The following is a 16,742-nucleotide window of genomic DNA, read 5'->3' on the forward strand; positions in this document are numbered from 1 at the left end:
TTTGGGCCCTGTAACTCTTTGTGTTGGGGGGTGTGTTGGGAGGCTGTCCTGTCCTGTCCTGTGCATTGTAGGACTTTTAGCAGCATCCCTGGCCTCTACCCAGTAGATGCTATCACAACAAACAAAAATAAAAATGTCTCCAGACATTCCCAATGTCCCATGAGGACCACTGCCTTAGAGACTTCCCTCTCTCCGACTCCAGGGGACCAGAATGTTCTAGGAGGATTCCTAACAGCGAGGCAGAAAGGGTAGCACTTCAAGAAAGCAGCCCATTACGCCAGTACCAATGTTTTTTTCCTCAGCATTCACCACCATTCCTTGATATTCACTCGGCAATAGCAAAGTCCATGTACAGAAAGACCAAACGGGCCTTGGGGAACAAATCAATCTGCATTGTCCTCAGAGAGGGAAAAAGGAAGGCAAAGGCAATTTTGGAAAATCCAACTAAATGAGTCACTTCCAATTTCTTTGAACTTCAAGAGTTTGCATTAGACTCGACACCTAATTTTCTCTTCTGGGCCAAAGGTTCATTCACCTTGAAGCACAAGATGTCTTTGGGGAGGGGGGCAAGACCGCCCCAATGGATTGTACGTTTGAAACCCTCCTGTTCCTCCACCGAGGGATTCAAAGGGCAAATGTGATCCAACCTCCTTAATCACCAGATGTTTGCAATCATCAGAAAGACGTCTTGGGCTGTAACCATTTCTCTGTTCTCCAGCATTCAGTCTCAAAGAGAATTTACATAACAAAATGTGACATGTAGAATGCTTAAAGGCACCAACCATGACAAGACGAATTACACTCATTTTTCAAGACTCTTTGCAAGGTGCTGCACAGCAAGCGCGCGGGCTGCATGCCGGGCGGTTCCGGGAGGCGGGGCGGGGGCGGTCAAGGCCGGCATGCGCTAGATCGCACGCAAGGGGTGCTGGTGCGGGAGGCCCGCCCGGGGTCGGGGGGCTGCCCCACTTACCCGCCGTAGGCCGGGATCGGGGGCGGGGGCGCCGCGGCCCGGAAGGTGTTGTACACGGTGCGGCCACGGCCTCGCAGGTGCGCCCCTCGGTAGGCGGCCGCGGCGGTGGCGGCTGGATACGGGAAGCCGGGCACTGCGGGCGACAGGAGAGAGCAGAGCTTTCAGAGGCACTCCTGCCTTTGAGGGAACCACCCGCCCCTCCCCACCCCCACTCAGGACCCTTCTCCCTGCAGGCCAAGGCTGGACACCTGCCCCCCTTCCTTCCCAGAGTCAGGCTTCCAAAGGCGGGTAGGAGGGAGGAGACCAAGGTCTGATTCCAGAAAGGATGGGCTAGTTCAGCCCGTGGTCCCTGTGCCCAAGGTCAAGGACAGACCTTCACAAAGCATTCTTAATAACCAGAGAAAAGCTCACTGCACAAACTTAAATTTTTAAAAAGGTATTGCAACAGATTGCAAGATGTATGTGCAGTGTGCTCTCAAGTCTGTCTACCTATCACCCATCTATGCATAGTGTGATATATATGTGGATGAGCACACACTATGCATATGTGTATATGTACACATCTGTATAAGCATGTGTGCATGTGGAAGTGAATATATGTATATATGTGTATATACAATATACCTGGATGTTTGTGTGTATATACATGTACGCATGCATGTGGGTATGTGAATGTGTATATGTGCATATTTATATATGTCTGCGTATTTATATAGTTATATATACAAATTCATATACATACATATTTCAATGTGTTTGTAGTTATCTCTGGGGCTGAACTTCATAAGTAAATGTTAGTTGTCTATTCATAGCTTTTCCCCAACCCACTTTAATTTTTTTTCCTTATTTTCCTTTATGTACCTATATTGCTTGTTAAAAATTTTAAATTGAAATACTGCGTTCCTAGAGACAAGTGTACACATCGTTGGTGTATGGACCTCTCAGGCTCCAAGAAACAAATTATTACTAAGGTCCCATCAGCCCCCAAACCATTTATACAGCTTATAAAACCATTTCTACCACAAACGTAATTGCAGAGAAGTGTGGGAATTCGACTTTGAAGGAAAGGGTTTGGGCAGGGTTTTCTTCCCTGGGGGAAAATTCTCTGAGCAGAGTGACTTGGTGAGGAGTCAGCAGGGAAAGTAAGCCTGATGCTTGAGATCCCTGATAATTAATATGGCTTCCGCTGGCAGGGGTGTCATTCCTCCTAGGATGGCTGCAAATCCTCAGGCATCAGGGCCCTTGAAGCCTTCACAACACCACCTCTGCCTTCCTGCTCTTTCTGTCACTGAATCTCACCGCTCTCACCATGCTGGCCATGCCTGTCCCATCCCACTTAGCAGCAGGCACTGTTGCCCACACTGAATCCCGTGGAGGGGATGCTTTTTTAGGAAACTACTGTCCCAGGAGCTCTATATTAAAGGCTCAGAAAGTCCTAAGGTAAGGGAAGTGCATTAACACCATTAACCCAGAACCCCCAAACTTCATTTTTCCAGGAACTCTAGTTTGCAGAATACCCAACCTCTCACAGGTATTGAGAGCAGTCAGTCATTTGTTACCTTTACCTCTTCTATTCATCTGCCAGCTCCTTGAGGCCTCCCACCATATCCCATTCATCTTTGCATCTCCCTGCGCCTCCCCCATGTCAGCAGAAGCCCCCTGATTTTGTCCACAGTAGGTTCTAGATACTGGACACAGTAGATTCTAGATGACTTACATGCATGAACAAGTGAATGAACCGTGGGCTGTGGTCCAGCCAAATGATTGACAGACTATCCAGGGAACTTCCTCTCCCTGTTCCATTCTCTCCCCTCATCCTGCTTACCTAACAGGAGCTTTGAGGATTTCAAGAGAGAGGGAGACAGATGACATGAACCAGGGTGGGATGGCTTTCCTCCCCATCTACAGCCCTGCCTCCCCTGCTCCAACTCCCCTGGGATTCAGACAGTGTTGGTAACAACAGGCAAGGCTGGGAAGGACACAGCTTCTCTTGGCATCATAGGACCGTAAAGGCTCAGAGAGGCCTCACAGCCAAGGAAGCTCCTTCCCCGAGTTAACTCAGCACATCCAAGCTTCCCTCTGCCAGGATCTCTATTTTGCTGAATACCTAGCCTCTCACAGGGTGCTGTATTTCATATTATGTTAAACTTGCCTCCACCTTACATCCAAACGGCAGAGAAGGGCTTTTCCCCTCCCCGCTATCACGTTCAAGAGTAGAAGCCCTCCACCCAGAGAACACACTGGTGGTTGCCAAGGGGGAGGGGCCTGGGGGAGGGATGGAGTGGAAGCTAGGGGTTAGCAGATGCGAGCTTCTATATATAGAATGGATAAACAACAAGGTCCTACTGTATAGCACAGCACTATCTTATGATAAACCATAATGGAAAAGAATACTAAAAAAAGAATGTATTGATATATATATATAAAATATATATAACTGAATAACTTTGTTGTACAGCAGAAATTAATGCAACATTGTAAATCAGCTATACTTCAATTAAAAGAAAAGAAATAAAGAGTAGAAGCCCTTCACCCCATTAATTCCCATTACTCCCAGAGTCCTTGGATAGAGTAGGTTTGCAGCTGCATGTGGGTGGCAAGGGGCGGGGAGAAGAAGGAAGTGGGATTTCCCACAGGAGCCATTCCCAATTCTATATTCATGGAATTGCATGGCGTGGAATATAAGCCTTGACCCAGAAGTGAAGGCAGACTAGCTGTCGTCTGGAATTCTCTGTGTGTTCTTGAATGGCCAACAGCTATCCTGTTTCGTGGATTCTACCATATCCTTCTGTACTGATGCTGGTAAATGCTAGGGTGGTAGAATCAAGTCAGAATGATTTTTATCCTTCTATTTATGTCTTAGAAGGCCACCCAGGTTACTTCTTTTTTTTTACATTGTCGTTCAAGACAAATCATACAGCAGTACTCACTTCTCAGCTTTCCAGCCCTCACCACCCACGTTTCCTGGCTGGTGTTTCAACTACTGATCTTGAAATTGCAAAGAGGTGTCACAACCTCAATGGGAAAAGCAGGGAGACCTAATATCGTAAAGGCCCAGGAGTCATGAGATAGGAGATGTTGGCTTTAGGACTGGGGAGAAAATGAGCAAGCCTGCCTTTGACTCCAGCGCTATCTTGCCACAGTTCAGATATTAAGTTTTCAGAGGAACACCTTGGATTTTGAAATAAAGCAAATGAAAAGTTCACAATCTGGCAGAGCAGCTGGCTGCCTGTGTGAGGAAACACAGTAATTATGCTGACCCATTCATTATCGCTGGCTACGGCATGGAGTGAGCCAGGCAAGATCCCTCTCAGCGACAAGCAGGTTTTACAATAATTCTTCGAGGATTTAGATGTTGAGATAGAACATGAAACAGAAGCTCAGCAGTAGAGCGAGGGGAACACAAGCTGCTAGAAGGGTAGAGCCAGGATGCCACTTTGTACCCCCTTTGCTGCAGGGAGAAAATATCCTTCTCGATGCAGGATAAGGGATTTACGGGTCTTAATACCAGGCTCTTTGGGCTGCTCCAAGCAGGGCACATTAGAGGGATTCTTATTTTGTTAAAGGAACAAGGGAAGGACTGCACATTAACTTCCTGGGCAACCAAGTACCCTTAGGTAAAATAAGGAGGTTCCACTGTAACAGGGGCTTCATGGAGAAGGCACGTGAGTCTCCCAGATGGATGGTTTTCTCAGCTATCCCTTTCTTGTTGCCGTCTAGAGCTGGCCAAGGGGTCTCTTTATGAAGTCTCTAGCTAGTCACCGTGATGGATGAATGTTCCCTTCTCTTCCCCTCTTTTCTCCCCCCCTCCCTTCCTCCAGAAAATAAGCAGGACCCTGTGGGGCTCCTGGGCACAAAAGCCTTTCTGTGTCCCCTTCCATGAGTTTCAACAGGCAGGTTCAAACAGTTGCTAATCAGGGAAGGGAGGGGTTGGGAAGACACAGGAGGGGCAATCAAGAGACAATAGCGCAGCCTTGGGGCAGAGTCCTGGTTCCCCCTTAAGGGATACACATAATATCTTTGAGATGTTTTGCAGGTACTGCAACCCCTGCCAGGTGGGAGAAGTTAACAGTATGCTGCCCACAAGCACGTAGACCCCAGACCGGTTGGAACCAGAAGGTTGATGATGCTGACTCCCACTTACCTCACCACCAACCAATCAGAAGAAAGTCCACGAGCTGATCACGCCCTCCTCTTTGAACCATTACTATAAAACTCCTCACTAGCCCCTCCAGGTCAGGACACACAATTCTGAGGGCATTATCCCGCCGTGGCCCCTTTGCCTGGCAAAGCAATAAAGCTATTCTTTTCTACTTCACCCAAAACTCTGTCGCCAAGATTTAACTCGGTGTTCAGATACAGAGGCCAGATTAGGCATCCATCCCTCCCTCCCACCCTTCCTCCCTCCTTCTCTTCCTCCCTTCCATTTATTTTCTAATTTCCTTCTGAAGAATGCTGCCTTGAACCTTCCCGGGTGTACTAGCAATCAAGTAACTTGATTGATCAAGTAACAGAAGGAAAAAGACTCTCACCATTGCTAAAATGCAAGCTCCATGAGGGCAGTGCTCTACATCTGTTTTGCTATTTGATTTAAAAAACTGCCTGACACAGCAGCGCAGGTGTCAGCTACCTAACACCATGCGTGGACACCCTTTGATGGTGAACCCATGTTAGTCTCCTTCTTTCTGGGACAGTAGAGGCCCTTCCTCTTCCTGTTCCACCTTCCACAATCCAGTCCTTTATACAAAGCACCCTGCCCAAGATTTGCAGATAAACAGTGTGCAAATAACACACCGGATCTCACTCGTCTTTATAAAAACAATCACTGCGCCCATACTTAGAAAGTGCTGTACTGGCCCAAACACAGCAACCAGACTTGGAATATGTGCGATTCTGATGAAAAGGGAGACAACGTGGATGAACATACTGCACTGGCAATTACTGCCCCTCCTCAATTCACTGAAATTCACGTTTACTGCTGCACCGAGTCGGGGCATGGAGATTGGTTTCTACTTCTGGGGGAAAAGCAGGGCTCAAACTTTTTCCCCAGACAGGTGATGACTGTCTGGTCTATAAAAGGAACTCTGTCACGTTCCTCCCTTCATGGAACCCCACACAGCGTTCCCTAGAAACCCAGCAAGTCTCAGTCTCTGCATGCAATACACGTGTGCAACAAGGAACAGTGGAAAAGAGCAATCGTTATAACCCCTAACTCGCCTGACTTATAGCCGTGCCTTCTGTGTTTCTCCCCATCTCCATTAGAGGCCTTTTCCCCTATGGCTGGTTTAGGACAGTGTGGCTCTCTTCTCTTGCCAAATGGTCAATTTCAACAGCAAAAAAAACCCCCACAACTGTTTGTCAAGCTTCCTTTAGACTCACATGGGATGGCAGGAACTGATTTATTTATTTTTACTTGCCTACCAGGTGTGTTGGCTTATTGATCATGGGTAACTGCATATGTGAAGCGAATACTTAGATGATTCAGATATAGATGAAAACAAAACCAAAATGGCGTTATCCTTGAACCATGTAGAAAGAATGTAATAGGGAAGAATAAGTCTGACTCCATGTTAAATCTGTTTCTTTCACTTAAACCTTCGTATTCTATTACTTTTGTTTCGATTTAAGAATGTTGTCTAGAGCCCAAAATAGACAGGACAGCCCATTCTCAAGGCTCTGACTTTTCAGGGTATAACACTTTTCCATTCATATAGAGATAAAAAGTTCAAAACAGAGAATAACATTTGTCTTGCTGGAAGGTTACAGGAACATCCCGACCTGACCTACCAGACAGCTACAAGAGCAAAGGATTCTGACACCAAGAAGTCTGCAACAACCAGCCACGCCCCCCCTCACCTTGGCTTTGTTGAAACCATTTGGGGAGTTTGGGGTTTTTTGAGCCACCCCTCTCCTTGCATGTCCCTGCGATAAACCTTCCTGTGCTCCAAACTCCGACATGTAGGTATTGTTTGGCCTCACTGTGCACTGAGCACACGAACTTGGGCTCAGTAACAAGAAGACATCTTAATTATGTGCTTATATTTCAGTGTGACACGTCTCTTTTGCTGAGTAATCATGTCCTCTATCAATACCCCAGTTCAGGAGTTTGGATCCAGGAGGTGGGCAATAAATGTTTAATAAATCCAATGCAAAATGCCAAGTGGAAACTCACAATGTCCTCTCCACTTCTGAGATGGAGTAAATCAATGCTAATAAAAGTCATCTACCTGTCACCCTGTCCAATATTTGTAAATACCTCTTTGTTAATTAAAGAACAATGTTAGAAAGAAAAGACACCAAATTAGAGTTATTTCTGAAGGCCAACGCTGGAGTTTGATTTTTTTTTTTTCTAGTTGAACTTCAAGTTAATAAGCATGTAAACAGACCGTCAATGGGGAACAATGGAAAGCATTAAGGCTGCTTTGTGGATACCAAATAAATCCTTAGTTCCTGGCATGAGGGAGACAAGGGACCGGAAAAAAAAAACAACATAGGTTCATTATACTGGAAAGGTTTCCTCTTAAACCTGATCCAGCATGAATCAAAGTGAAAAATCTGGTATCACTGCAACGAAAACTGGATTTAACTCATAAGCTAAAAATGAGTTTCTCTCAAAGAAAACACGGCAAGAGCTTCTGGAGCAAATACCAATTGCACATCTTGTTGACACATCAACATCCTTAGCCCACCCATTCCCAACCTTCGGCTAGATTTATATCCAGAGCATATTGGGAGGAGGTTAGCAGAGTAGCCATCTCAGTTCTCGGCAATAAGGAGTTCTCCTCCGCCAATGAACTCAATGAAACGGAAACTTTAGGAATGTAACCAGAGGCGTGCTGTGAGGTGCTCAACTATCAAGGCAAATCAACATTTTTAAACAGAAGATGTGTGGGTGTATCAACCCCGCCAAATGGGCCACTTACCAAAGTGTCAACTGCTTATTGCCTTTCTCCCCGCCAAGACAAAGCCTCCACCTCCCACCTCCGACCAGCTCGGCGTTCAATGTATTTACGGTGAGGAACACGTGATCGCCCCCACGCCCCGCCCCGCCGCGTCTCTTTTACAAATGTGGTGCTTACCTTCGAAAATAAACACAAATGAGATCACCAGAAATCCCAAGAGAAGATACACAAAACCAGTGGAAAATACTTGAGGGTTATAAACTGCATATTAAAGTTTTAGAGCTCCGGGAGAGATGGAAGAGTAGCAGATGCAAAACCCGACAGGGGGGCAGATTCTGCATCAAAGCCATAAAAATATACAACTGCTTTAACGGGCAATTATTCTTTGCATTTGTGCACGGGTGTGAATTTGCATGAGGTTGCCAGATGCCCTGAAAAGGTGTGCCGTTAGGATGGTAGGCGGGGGTGGGGGGGGGAGCTCTCTCTTTGTCTGCTCTTCCTCTCCTTTGCTTCATAAATGCCACCCTCCCCCGACCCTTGAAATGTTTTAAGACAGAGATGTTCATACTCATTTGGGGTTGAATTGTTCCGTGGGTAATTTACAGTAGGAAATATTCACTTACACAATTCGGGGGGTGCAGACGCGGTTTCAACAGCAGGTTCAGGGTTCTGCAGGATTCCCCTTGAGGGAAGTCCCGTTCCATGAGCTGCACCATAAATTAGGACGTGGCATAATAGGTAACATACTGAGGTGAAATAAACAGCCAGCTATAGCTCCATTTCACAGGCACAGCACTGTATGATAAACCTCACAATGCACTGTCCAAAAAAAAAAAAACCCCAAAACGCCTGATTTTTTTCCAAATGGCAAAAATGTTTGCACATTTTTGCAAGACAAATCTCAAAGAAAGGTACATAAAATTGGTTTGTAGCACAGAATTTATACACAACTAGGTCACTGTCTTTAAATGGCATTAAATGGAAAATGTAATATGATGGACCATATTTATTTAGTTCTAGGTCAAACTCAAAATGGAAAGGCTTTCAATTTGGTTGAAATTTAGTCATTTAAAGGTTTGGGGGTAAAAAGGGAGTGTTCCATCCATGCAGTCATCTACAAAAAGACCAAAATGGCCACTCAATTTGTTGGACTCTCTGGTTCTCATATGCACATACGTTTATCCCTGAAATGCACATTTGGGATCGGCTTTTGTTTCATTTTAAAATGCATGTTGATATTAAATACTGCTGTTTAGAAGTGAATAAATCTACATTTTGGACAAACAGTTCCTTATAGGACATCCTCATTTGAAATGCATTGAATAGGAAAACAAAAATTTCTAATTAATGTACAAGTCTAATCACCATTCTCCACATGGAAGAGTAATTTTTCACTGTTCATTTGCTCGGTTTAATCTCAAAACTGACATAACAGAAACGCAATGTCCTATAAATCTCCACTCATTTGTTTCTTTAATATTCATATTCCATTGAACTGCAGCTGCTTGTTGCTGCAGCCTATTACAACTTGCAAAAGTGTCGATAAAAATATTATGAAAGGCAAGATGTGTTTCTTCCTGGCTGCATGTGCCATTTATTTGGGGAAAGACAATAAATGGCTCGTGGATTGTCCCCCCCCTCCCCCCGCCTGCTGCTTGGTGGGTGATTAGTGATTAATTACCTGGCAGCAAATTGACATGGCACGGGGAAATTGACACAGCCCTGATTAATTAACTTTTTATGGGAGGTAGTTACTCACAAAACATTGTGCAACATAATTGAATCTCTTTACATAATGTCATGGTACAAAAGTTTTAGTCAAATCCAAATTAGCCAGAAGTTTCTAGGCTGTTATAGGTCTGATGAGGACGCATCCAAGGAATTGGCAAGAACTTGAACTTGGAGAGTGAGGCACATTTTTGAAAGGAAAAAAGATGGGGACCTTGTGCTGGCTTGATTGCCCAAGATGAATTTATTGGCCTAACTCTTTACTGTATGAGGCTAAAAGGCCTCATTTTCTTCTAGCCTCCTCTGACTGCTGCTTCTCAGTGATAAAGATTCTCGCCTTTGTCCAGTCTCTAAACATCGATTCTCTAATTCAATTCTTGGTTCCAGCATCACCTCTTCCTTCAAAGGCTTTTCCTCTCAGTTTTACCCCACACTTCCCAACACGGGCACTGTCACCATCATACCACTCCTTTTTTTCCCCTTCACTTACCATCTTATTTCTACCACCTCATCTGATCGCAACTTCATTATCTATCTCTCTTTTGGGGTGTCCTGAGGACTTCATTTTGGTCCATACTGTGTCTCCAATACCCAGAGGATTACCTGGTCCCAGGTCACTGCTGAAATGTTTATTCATTATATCGTCAGATAGACTGAGGATGCCATATAGTAGGTCCGTTACAGAGGAAAGATGATTGACAGTTCTTGAACCTGTGAGAGTTGCTAAGGTGCTGCTTATAAAGGATGCCTATTTTAAGAGAAGCTTTAATGAAGACGTTAGTGGTGAGTGACTCTGGACCTCGCTTGTCTAAAAGTTCAGGCTGTGATAACTGAAATAATCCAAGCAAAGTCATGATTACAGTTGGCATAATTCCATCTTCTTGTACTCCATTATCAGATGGAGGAGATGCTACTGTATTGATGAACCAGCTGCTAGTCACTAACCCACAGATTAACTCACAATCTCTTCACAAAACCACACGAACCAGCTCTTATTTTGATCTTCACTTTCCTGGTGGGGAAATGAAGATAGAGAGCAGCTCAGAAGCTCTCCAATGATCTGAACCCAGGCAGCCTGACACTAGACCTGTCATCTTATCTATTACACAAGACAGCTAGAACGAAAGCATACCATGTCATCTTTGAGCAAAATCTTTCTACTTCCACTCTCCTCACGCTGCTTAGAGGCTCTCAATTTGTACTTCCCTACTAGTGTCTGGACAAGCTGCTCCATCACCTCCCTCTATCCATATCACATCCAAGAGAACCATCCCCGATTCATCATGGGCAGAGTTAATTTGCAGGGCAATCTGTTGACATGCCTCCCTGAGACCTTTTTGGGGGCCAAGGGGTAGGGGAGGGGAGCGGGTGCCGTTTCTTCCATTCTATATTTATGTTTTGAGATTTCAAGACACCTGGAAGGGCTTTGCTCCTTCTCTGCTAATTGGATACAAGCCATGGGGATCACTCCTGATTCATGTTCCTATGAGAGTCCAAGGCAAGCTGTTTTCCTTCTCCACTGGGGTTGATCTCCACATCTGGATGTGAGCTGGCATCAGGGGGGTTGTATACAATCCCCTAATGTGGGGGAAGATGGACTCTCCCAGCGGTGGGGATCTGGGTTATAATAGTATGGTGTTATATACACAAACCGAATTACCGTCAAAATAATGAGCCCCTTATGACTAAACTCAACTAGAAATTTTCTCCAAGATTTGGCAAATGCGAATAGAAACTTTCAGGATATTTGGGAATGTTGCACTTTCTTCTGTATACAATCTATTGGTTAATACCGTTATCAAATATCACTTGACTCACAACTTGGTTGGAAATAGACTCTTCCTTGGAAAGAAATGAGTCATCTAGGTAAAAAAAATATTAAAAATGCAATGCAGACACAGGGATGTACCCTGAGCAGTGAGATTGGTTTTCCCAAAGCAGACATGTTTCTGAACTTAACAAATTCAAAAAGCCACAACAAACCCCCCACACAATGCTCACACACATGACTATTCTTTGATCGCTTAAGTCTTTGGGATTTTGAATGAGGACAGCAGCCTCGGTTTTTATCTGATTGCCACGTGATTCCTGCTTAGCTCCTGAACTTAGCGGTTGTCTCTTTTCTCCCAGGTTACAAATGGTCCATTTAATCCAACAGACATGTGGGAAGTGCCAGGGCTGCTGAAATGCACAGTGATAGGCTTTTTCTGTGCAAAAGACCTATTTGTGATCTGTCTACTCACAGGTATTGACATTACCCCTGCGGGCAGGATCTTTGTAACAGTTCATTCAGCAAAAGGAGAATGAATCTCCATCTGAGAGTGTTTAACTCAGCAGGACCTCAGAGGGCATTTGCAAAAGTGCTTTCTGTCCTTTGAAGGAACATCGGAGACAAACGAAGCTGTGAGATGCTGAGATCTGTTGTAATTTGGACAAAGCAATTTACCATCATCTATTCGTTTGACAAAAACCTGTACCGGTGTCAATGTAGCTTTTTTCGGGCAGCCTTGGAGAAAAAAAAAAAAGGCTAATAATTTATATAAATAATTACTTTATCGAGTGCATACACACAGTAAAGTTTCAAATGTTAAATGATTCACAATCTATCTAACAGCTGGCTGAAACAGCAAGCTCCGTGAATTGCCTCTCCAGGTAGGAAGGAGGGCAAGTGAGATAAATGAGCTTCCCTATGCTGGGCTGGATTTCCCATGGTTCTCTAGGGCTGCTGGGGCTCCAGGAACATGAGACCCCCGGAGGGGGTTGGCCGTGGCTCATGGGATAGGGATGCAATGCAAAAGCATCGTTCATTTCACTTCCAGGCATCATTGTGGGTAGAGCTGGTCGGTTTGTGTTGAGGCCCATCTGATCTTGAGAGCCAGCTTCCAGAGTTGAAAACAGTCCTGATCTTTTGAGCAACACCCCGAGCAAACCTGGAGGACAGGTGCTATCTGGACCCTGGGATCACCTCCCTGATATCCCAGCTGGAGCCCTCCCCAAACACCCACATAGAACAGACTGAAGGAAGACCATTCAGAAGTGGTCCAGTTGTCCAGGCACTAGACTAACATAAACCTTCCAAACCAGCTTTTTTGGTGAACTTTCGAAAGTGCCTGGAGAATATGGCTTCTAAGAAAGAAAAGGAAAGAAGAGCCATTTGTTTGAGGAGCTGCAATGCCTCAAGCAGCCTGAAAGTCTTTTCACACAAGGATTTCATTTAATGCTCACAGGTAAGCAGGTATTCATGAAGACGTTCATGGCAAAAAGACTTGGCTAATGTCACACTGCTAGTGTACCATGACGATTAGGACCCAGCTCTGCCTGAATCCAGCTCTTCTCCTACAAATTTTTTATTGCTTCAGGACAATTTTGCAAAACTAATACTGAGGACTAAGATTTGCTGACAAAAAAAAGATCTTTGGGAAATGTTTCTTAGATCCCTATAGCAATGACCAAGGGTGGGGATGATATATATCCTTGGGCAGGTGTGCCCATAGAGGGGGCTCTTGTATGTTTGTTTGTTACACAAAAGGCAATCAGGTGTCAAGAGCCTACAGGGCATGCAAACCAAACCCAAGGAGATGGATCTAAAATAGGTGGTGTGTTATTTAGTCCTGAAAATGGCCTTCTGTTAACACTCCCCCCACCACCGAGTTCCCCAGTAGCAATAAAATAGCTCTTGGAATGTCAGTACTTTCCCGTGAATGAACACATGATTTAAGACAGTGGAGTTTTTGGAGTTCTTAGTGAAGTTAAGTGTTTAAATGATTGTGTTTACATGAACTATACCAGGCTCCTTCCCCTCCGGTGGGAGGTAAGCTCAGCCTCCTTTCATGCATCTTTGTACTGCACGGGGAGATTTGCTTTTGAAGAGAAATAAGGCAAGGGAAGGAGGGGCCACCTCTGTGGTTGGACACATTTCTATGCAAGAAACACCAAGCGCCCCCGCTCCAGGGCTTGAATTATATGAGTGTCATTGGTGGTTCTTACTTCCCTGCTAAGCCAGTGGTCCCCAGCCTTTTTGGCACGAGGGACCAGTTTGGTGGAAGACAATTTTTCCACGGATCAGTGGCGGGGGCAGGGGTGGAGATGGTTCAGGGGGTAGCGCAAGCGATGGGGAACGGCAGATGAAGCTTCGTTTGCTTGCTGCCTACCGTCTGCTGTGTGGCCCAGTTTCCTAGCAGGCCGAGGACCGGTACTGATCCGCGGCCCAGGGGTTGAGGACCCCTGTACTAAGCTGCTCAATCCCAGCTGTGCAGACTTTGACAGGGCTTGGCTCCATTTACAAAGCCAGGTTCCCTAAACACATACACCTGCACCCCCTTATCTTCCAGGAATCAAACAGGATCTTATCTTTGGCCCCTGCAAATTTCATGTTCAGAGCTCTGAACTCAGAAGAGGATTTCTTTTTTCCATTTTAAATCCACATTAGAGAAAGACAAATATCATATGATATCACTTCTATGGGGAATCTAAAAAAATGATGCAAATGAACTTATTTACAAAGCAGAAATAGACTCACAGACATAGAAAACAAACCTATGGTTGCCAAAGGGGAAAGGGGGTAGGGGAGGGATAAATTAGGAGTTTGAGATTAACAGATACACAGTACTACGTATAAAACAGATAACCAACAAGGACCGACTGCATAGCACAGGGAACTATAGTCAATATCCTGTAATAACCTGTAAGGGAAAAGAATCTGAAAAGGGATATATATATATATATATATATTATATATATAACTGAATCTGAAAAATAATACATATTTTATATATATTATATATAATATATAAGTGAATCTGAAAAGAATACATATATTCTATATATTATATATATAACTGAATCTTAAAAAGAATATATATATAATTATATGTTTATATGTATATAACTAAATCACTTTGCTGTACACCTAAAATATTGTAAATCAACTATACTTTAATGAAAAAATAAAAGTTTAAAAAAAAGAGTGAAAAACAAATATTAGTAAAAAACAAACAAAGCCACATTAGTTTGAGAAAGCAAATACAGTGCAGATGAGTGCTTAAACAAGAAATTCTTCAAATGAGCTTTTCACCCACTGAAGAATTTCCCCCTGGCCTCTGCCGAGGGCTGGGGGAAGGTGAGCATGGTCATGGTCGAGGAGTTGAATGTGGGCGCTGCACCAGGCCTTGTGTGGATCCTCTTAAGAAAAAGTACTTTCTGTCAATGCTGTCACAGGACTTGGGGTTTCCAGGGAATTCCCCCAGAACAACTGCCTCACTGCCTTTCAAAAACATCTCATCTCGGCCTCGTTCTCTGGCTGTGCACGTGCCAGGATCCCAGGGCAACGTAGTTTATTGTTTTAATATCTGTTTGACACAAAGCAAACCATTCTCCAGTGACTCCTTATCTGTCACATGTATTTCTGTGCAAGAAATATCAAGACGAATAAGATGTTTGGGGGCACACCACGGGATGGTAGTTTTTGCAATTGGCAGCCTTTTGCAGCCGCAAGACCCCCATCTGAAAAAGACAAAAGTCCCCCTTCTGCATGGAGATTAATAACCAAAGTGCTGGGAGAGCAGCTGCCTGAATTGTGGCTTCTTCTCTGTGGAGTCTTCCCTGTGAACAACTGAGGGTGTTCAACTACTGCTTTTTAAGAATTTTCCTGAAGTTGGTAGAAAGAAAGAGAAAGAAAGATAGGAAGGAAGGAAGAAAGCAAGCAGGGAGGGAGGGAGGGAGGAAGGAAGGAAGGAGGGAAGGAAGAACACAACAGTAAACGAAGGGGCCTGTGACTGTGAGTCAGGCAGAGTAACCACAGATGTTGGTAAAGGAGCTAATCAGCTCGGGGGTGGGTGGGGGAGGTAGAGGCAAGGACTGAAAATACAACTGAACCTGTTCTGAAAACTGGTGTCCATATGGAATAACTAAGTTAACATAAGAGCTAGTAAAAAAAACTCTTAAAACCACCTGTTAATAAGTCAGAGATGTGCTGGGCCATCAGAAAACAGGGCAGAGGAAGCAAAGCAAAGAGATGGTGCTTCAGGACTGCAGAAAGAATGGTTCCTGGAGTCCATCCATCAGTAGGGGTAGCTCGACGGCTGTGTCCAACTGTGGACAATCACTGATCGTTAAGTCAGGCATGTGCTATGATCGAGGCAACAGGCAGAGCCTGGCACACAGTAGGTGCCTCACAATCTCTCCATCCGTGGGCTCAATGAGGGAAATAGGATTTCAGTAGCCAAGTGTGTTTCTACAGCCAAATGATGGTGAAAGCAGTGATACTTAGTTCACCTTCCAAGAGGTATTCAGAAGGCAGTGTTGACACTGGGTAAGTCTCCTGTTGGGTGCAGCCTCCCAACTACCCCTGAGTACTGTGTTTGCATTCTGAAATCTCAGCGTTACGTATCCGTCTATTTCTGTCTTGCCCACAAGGATGTGGGTGCTGCAGATGCAGACTTGTGGATGTATGGTTCACGGGGTATTGCAGTGCGTAGAATGGTGCCTGGCATAGAAAGAACTTGATAAAGATTGGTTGAATGAAGTCATGCATTTTCACCCCCTCCCCCCATCAAAGGACTGACAGAATGGCTAAAGACTGGAAGGAATTATTTCAGAGATGATGATAAGGGGACTTAGGTATGTTGACACCATAATGCTGAGCCATAGACGTGGGAAAAGCCAGCCACTGATTTCTGATTAGAAGGATGCAGTCCGGAGGACCTCTCGGACCAGCCTTGTTGGAAGTGTGTGGGAGGAAACAGCAGGAGCCCAGGCAGAAGTTGAGGGATCCTGGGTACCTGGACAGAGTTGCACCATTTATCCCAGGGAAACTAGGGCAGGTCATAGAGAAGTCCAGCAGCTCCAAAATCATGGCTCCAAATCCAGCTGTTTCTTTGTTGTTTATTTTGAGAGCAAAGCTAAGTCAATCCATTGTATCTAGACTGAATTTATGCACGTATCTTACTCTACTATGGACCAGGAAAAGGGTATCCTCTTTATGTGCCCTACCTGACATTATTTGTTTTAAAATATGATAAAATGGCACAAAATGCAAAAGGTACACCACACAGCACATAAAAAGAAGTCTCCTTTTACCTCCAACCCCAGGTAGCCAGCTGACCTGTGTCTTGCCCTTTAAAGGAGAATAATGGCCTGACAAA

At 44.7% G+C, this 16,742-nt stretch overlaps 1 protein-coding gene across 1 annotated transcript in view; it reads right to left on the minus strand.

Annotated features, from left to right (window-relative positions):
* RBFOX1 (RNA binding fox-1 homolog 1) overlaps nucleotides 1-16,742 on the minus strand; it is a 180,694-nt gene that overhangs the window by 54,208 nt on the left and 109,744 nt on the right. Inside the window, exon 8 of the mRNA XM_022552334.2 lies at nucleotides 971-1,103. Within this exon, the coding sequence (XP_022408042.2) occupies nucleotides 971-1,103 (133 nt within the window). The remainder of the gene's footprint in view (nucleotides 1-970; nucleotides 1,104-16,742) is intronic.

This window comes from Delphinapterus leucas, chromosome 15 (assembly GCF_059928025.1).
Source record: "Delphinapterus leucas isolate spDelLeu-1000000601 "Yukka" chromosome 15, BTC_Dleu_Yukka2, whole genome shotgun sequence".
Classification (NCBI taxonomy): Eukaryota; Metazoa; Chordata; class Mammalia; order Artiodactyla; family Monodontidae; genus Delphinapterus; species Delphinapterus leucas.